The 6,011-nt window shown below is 44.1% G+C and overlaps 1 protein-coding gene across 2 annotated transcripts in view; it reads right to left on the minus strand.

Moving 5' to 3' along the window:
- Tbc1d19 (TBC1 domain family member 19) overlaps window positions 1-3,754 on the minus strand; it is a 97,544-nt gene extending 93,790 nt beyond the window's left edge. For both annotated transcript variants that reach the window (XM_070012916.1, XM_070012915.1), the window contains exon 1: window positions 3,558-3,754. In XM_070012916.1, coding sequence (XP_069869017.1) covers window positions 3,558-3,656 — 99 coding nt within the window. In that variant the 5' untranslated portion in view covers window positions 3,657-3,754. The remainder of the gene's footprint in view (window positions 1-3,557) is intronic.
- Window positions 3,755-6,011: the final 2,257 nt, after the last annotated feature.

The following is a 6,011-nucleotide window of genomic DNA, read 5'->3' on the forward strand; positions in this document are numbered from 1 at the left end:
GTAGCTAATTGAGTTACTAGACTATGTCACAGAAGGCAGGGGTTGTGTTCAAGTAATCCATATTTTACGTAGTCACAGCCCCAATGTACAAAAGCAGTCATGTTGACAATTCAGACATGCCACAGATAAAGTATACCCTCTAAGTAAAAAAGTAACAAGGAAAGAAAATCATACGACTAAGTCACTAAGATCCACAGTAAAGAATAAATTTTTCATCTATTAATTTGTTCTATTTTACTATTAGTAATTAGTATTGTTTATAAATTAAACTTACAGTAAATGTTACCATACATATGTATGTAAGGGATAATAAGTGACTATTTGGCTCAATTCTATCCCTGGTTTAAGTATTCCTTAGGAGGTCCTGAAATATACCCATCATGGATAAGGAGGGACTACTACATACAATCACATTTCTTTCGTCAGCCAGTAGAATAGAAAAAAATCTTACTAAGAATATTAAAAAGTTGAATGACATAATTATGATCTTATCCCTGTGATATGTATAGATAATCTGTGGCAATACATACATTCCTCAGAATAATATGCTGGGTTATAATATAGACCTCAGCAAATCAAGAAAATGAAGCAAATGAGCAAAGCCAGTCTCAGCCTAGATATCAACAAGAAAAACATATATGCAATGTCTCATCTGCTTATAAATTAATCACACACTTCAAAATAGCCCTAGTGATGAACCTGTTTAGTAGCAAAAAAAATTAGGAAATATTTTGAACAAAATGGCAAAGAAATTTAATTCATTAATGTGAAACTCAATTAAAGCAAAAAGGAGAAAATAGTCTTAAATGTACTTTTTTTAAAAAATGAGACTTCAAATTTATGACCTAACAGTCCACTTGAATAAACTAGAAAAAGAACAGCAAATTGATCTCAAAGGAAGAAAAGTAATTAATGCTAATAAGATGACTTGAACTTCAAAGAAAATTAGCAAAGACAAAATTGGTTCTTCAATGAGGGGAAAAAAGTTGATAAATCCCTAGCAAACTATGTAGACATACATACACCACACAATTACAATGATTGAGATAGGAAAAGTCTTTATAGATGCCAAAAAGTAGTAAATTTTTTATTATAAAATTTTAGACCAATGTTGTATAGAATTTTAAGTGAATTGAACAAATTTCTTGGAGAATACAACTTATAAAACAAATAGGATAAGTTCCTCTATTAAATCTAAATGTTACTAAATCCTTGCCAATTTGTACTAAGGAAGAACAACGGAGTGATAGAGAGTGACTGACATTAAACAATGGTACAAGAAAATTAGTGAAGATAGGTTTTCTCAACATATAGGGTACTAGAAATACTGAGCATTCATATGGAAAAAGAAAAAGGCTTACCTTATATCATATACAATATTTACACCTAAATGTAAAGAGCTAAAAGTATAAAACTTACAAAACAAATATAAAAGAAACTTTTTTGAGAACTTGGGCAAAAACTTTTACATAGGACACAAAATACACAAATAATTTTTAGAAGAAATTGATTTTTTAAGTATGTCATCAAAATGTAGCATACTTGTTCTTTAAAGGCTAAGAAAATGAAAAGAAATAGAAGTATGGCTCAAGTGGTAGAGTGCCACCCTTGAGTGAAAAAGCCAAGCAAGAATGAAAGTCCCTGAGTTCTAGCCCCAGTACCAAGAAAGAAAGAAAAAAAGAAAGCAAGAAGGAAAAGAAGGAAAGGAAGGAAGGAAGGAAGGAAGGAAGGAAGAAAGGAAGAAAGAAAGAAAGAAAGAAAGAAAGAAAGAAAGAAAGAAAGAAAGAAAGAAAGAAAGAAAGAAAGAAAGAAAGAGAAAAGATAACATAGGAAATAAAAAAAGATAGGTCACAGATTGGGAGAAAATGTTCGTAAGATGCATAGCACATGAAAAACTTGTGTCATATGTAATAAAAACAAACAGCAATAAAAAAAGACAACACAAATTTTAACTGGGCAAAAGGTTTGAACAGACCGCTTAAGCATATTTGAAAATGCTCGGTATTTAGTGTCATCAGTCACCAGAGAAATCGGAACTACAATAAGATACCGCTCTGTTGCTACGAGGGGAGTAATTAATAAAAAGTAGTTAACAGAGGAAATGAACAGCAATTTCAAGTAAGGATGCACAACAACGGGTTCTCATCATTGTTGATGGGAATGTAAAATGGCAGCGCTATTGGGAAACTGAACATACACTGTCACACAGCTCAGCACCCCCACTCCCAGATATTCGTCCAGGACAAAAGAAAACACGTAACGCGCGCTGGTGGCTCGCGCCTGGAATCCTGCAACTCAGGAGGCTGAGATCTGAGGATGGAGAGTCAAAGCCAGTTTAGGCAAGGAAGTCTGTAGGACTCATCTCCAATTGACGACCAAAACTCGGCAAGTGGAGCTCAAGTGGTAGGAAGTAACTCAGGTGGTGGAGCGTTCTGGCGCGCACGCACACACGCATGATTCCATTTACACACACACACACATGTATGATTCCATTTACACACACACGTATGATTCCATTTACACACACACACACACCCATCTCTTCATGCGCCCTTAAGTATCACGTTAGCAGGGCGTCAAGAAGTGCTGGACGGGTGGAGAAATCACTGCAGAGAGGATAACGCGCACCGCACAGACTCCCAGAAGATGAAAGGCCACGCGGCACCCAGGAGCCCGAATCCACCGCAACGCCGGCCAAAGGGAGGGGGGAGGTCGCCTCCATAAAACCGGGACCCCACCCAGGACTCCAAGGCCAGGTGAACGACTGGGCCGCAGAAAGGCGTGAGGGGCCCAGCCTTCTCCTTCCAGAAATCACCCCCCTCGGAGCCCCGCGGGCGGCCCCGTTGGAGCGGCTTTGGTGTGGCGTGGGCCGGGCGGGGCGGCCCCCCCACTCCCACCGCGGCCTCCCCCCCCCACTCCCACCGCGCCCCCCCACTCCCACCGCGGCCTCCTCCCCACTCCCACCGCGGCCTCCTCCCCCACTCCCACCGCGGCCTCCCCCCCACTCCCACCGCGCCCCCCCACTCCCACCGCGGCCTCCCCCACTCCCACCGCGGCCTCCTCCCCCACTCCCACCGCGCCCCCCCACTCCCACCGCGGCCTCCCCCCCCACTCCCACCGCGCCCCCCCACTCCCACCGCGGCCTCCCCCCACTCCCACCGAGGCCTCCCCCCCTACTCCCACCGCGCCCCCCCACTCCCACCGCGGCCTCCCCCCCACTCCCACCGCGGCCTCCTCCCCCACTCCCACCGCGGCCCCCCCCACTCCCACCGCGGCCCTCCCCCCACTCCCACCGCGGCCCTCCCCCCACTCCCACCGCGGCCCCCCCCACTCCCACCGCGGCCTCCCCCCACTCCCACCGCGGCCCCCCCCACTCCCACCGCGGCCCTCCCCCACTCCCACCGCGGCCTCCCCCCCACTCCCACCGCGGCCTCCTCCCCCACTCCCACCGCGACCCCCCCACTCCCACCGCGGCCTCCCCCCCACTCCCACCGCGGCCTCCTCCCCCACTCCCACCGCGGCCCCCCCACTCCCACCGCGGCCTCCGCCCCACTCACCCAGGCTTGCCGTTCCAGCTGCGCGTACAGACTGGAGCCCTTCAGCTTCTGGACGACGTGGGCGATAATGAGCGACAGATCGGACTCCTCCGGCGGCATCGCCTCGGCCCCAGGCCGCCCCGCCGCGGGGACAGGCCGCCGGCACCGAGAGAACCGGCCACCGCCTCCCGCTGCTCCCGGACTCCGCCAGCGGGCGTTGCTAGGCAACGGCCCGGCTCTGTGTCCGTCCGTCTTGTGTCCCCTCCGCGTCCGCAGGCCGCAGCGCTTGAGTTCCGCCTGCAGAAGGAAAAATAACAAAATAAAAAGACCGGTTGGTTTCATTTCGTTTCGTTGTTCCTGGATAGTTTGATTTGAAAAACGAGAACAAAAGCTCATTTCTTCAGAGTTGCAAAGTCTTCTACGCACCCGGAGAACCCAGAAAGTTGGGTGGTTTTTGATTTGCATTTTCCTGTACATTTATTTCCCTTCCACCTCTCCATCTCTGCAGAAATAGGGCCGGAGGAGCTGTGGAGGAGCTGTGGCCTTCCTAGACATGGGGGTGCATTGGGTTCAATTCCTAGGACTGCTAAATAATCTTTTAAATAATTTTTTGGAAAACTGGGCTGTTGAGTGCAATGATACTGAAAAGTACATTCAAGAAATATCAGGCTCTGAGAGTAACTGTGTACTTTCGGAAGGACTTTGATTTCAGGCCTTCCATGTCTGCCCTTGTAAAATAAGCCCGCTTCACAGGATTCTGTGGCAATTAATGATACAAAAACTGTGAGGCTGTGAGGCACTGGTGGTTTAACCTGTAATACTAGCTACTCCGGAGGCTGAGACAGGAGGATCATAGTTCAAAGCCAGCTCGGGGAGGAAAATCTGTAAGACTCCTATCTCACCAGTACACTAGCAAAAAGCTATAAGTGAGCGGTGGATCTAATGGTAGAGCTCTAGCCTTGAGCAGAAGAGCTCAGGGACAGTGCCCAGGCCATAAATTCAAGTCCCAGGACACACACACACACACACACACACACACACACACACACACAATTGTGATGCTGCCTAGCACTGAATGTAACATTCAATTGTATTTCATTTTCTCTGCTTCCATCCTTTGCAGTCATGCTCTAGAAATCAATATACAATGTTTTCTCATCTAAAGCTACTTATTAACCAAGAAACAGAGCAGCTTTCTGCAAAGCGTCCTCAATTAAAGGATAAATAAGACACTGTCATAGTTTTCAAGGAATTTACTATCTAGATTTCTCCATATATTCATTCATTGGATCCTTTAGTATTCAACCTACAAAGCACACTTACACCCAATGAGTGAGCTCAAAGAGTTAATAAAATGTGGTTCTTGTGTCAAGAAATTATATGAAATGTTTTTCAGAATTAAAAGTAACTAACAACAAATTCCAAAGATGGAATTTCCAGGAAGATGAAATAATCAAGAATTTTTCAGTTGTGTGTGTGTATATGCATTTCATGCAAAGCAAAAGTAGCATTTCAAGAAAACAGAACAAAACTGCTGTTAATGCCACTCTAGACTAACTGTATCAAACTTTAGTGTGCTAAGGAATAGTCATAAGAGAACTTGTTAAATCAAATGTTCTGATACAGTACATCTCTGGTATCTAATACATTTATTATTGACTGGTTTCAGAAGATTGTGATTCTGATGGTTCAAAGGATACATTGTGAATGGTTAAGGAGATGAACAGGTAAACAACAAGAATTCAAAAGAATTGGCCCCTGGCTTCTATATACTATAGGTTGGCATTCCTCACACCATCATTTGGGTGATAATAATAACAGACTAAATAATCCATTTGGTCAAAAGTGTTTTTTTGTTAAACCAACTTTAGAAATTAATAACGCACATGTATTGTTCCTTCATGAAATATTCTGCTACAACTCAGAATTCAAACTTGTAGAATAGTAGATCTTGTCAACTCTTTGTAGTCCTACCATAGTACCTCCCTATCTATCCATGGATCTCCAACACAACCTCACTTAGAACAATAAAAACTAGGATGAATGTTTGTTTGAGACTGTGAATGTGTGACCAAAGAAATAAATGTGCTTACATAAGGTTAAGAAGGGCCATAGAACATAAAAGGAAAGAAGATCGAGCTGTGGCATGGAAGAAAAAGTAAGGTGTCTAAATTCAGAAAATATTGTAGCTCCTTCCTCTCAAACCCAGAGTCTCATCTAAAACAAGAGGGTAAAATACCAACCAGGGTGGAATATTGCGAGGAATAAATGTACCTAACATTAAAATACTTATAAACATAAATAAAATATTGGAACTGAGATAAGTAAATAATTCCCAGTAGTATTGAAGTAAGGTAGTAAGAAGTAAATATAGCCATGTTTGGGAAAGTGCCCAGAACAATTTTCATAGATAGGGCTTTAAATCTTTTAGGGTGACAGAGCTGTTCTGGAGTTTAAACTCCAGGCCTAATTCTT

The sequence above is a fragment of the Dipodomys merriami genome, unplaced genomic scaffold, assembly GCF_024711535.1.
Source record: "Dipodomys merriami isolate MVZ:Mamm:240054 unplaced genomic scaffold, mDipMer1.0.p SCAF_9, whole genome shotgun sequence".
In the NCBI taxonomy this organism is placed as follows: Eukaryota; Metazoa; Chordata; class Mammalia; order Rodentia; family Heteromyidae; genus Dipodomys; species Dipodomys merriami.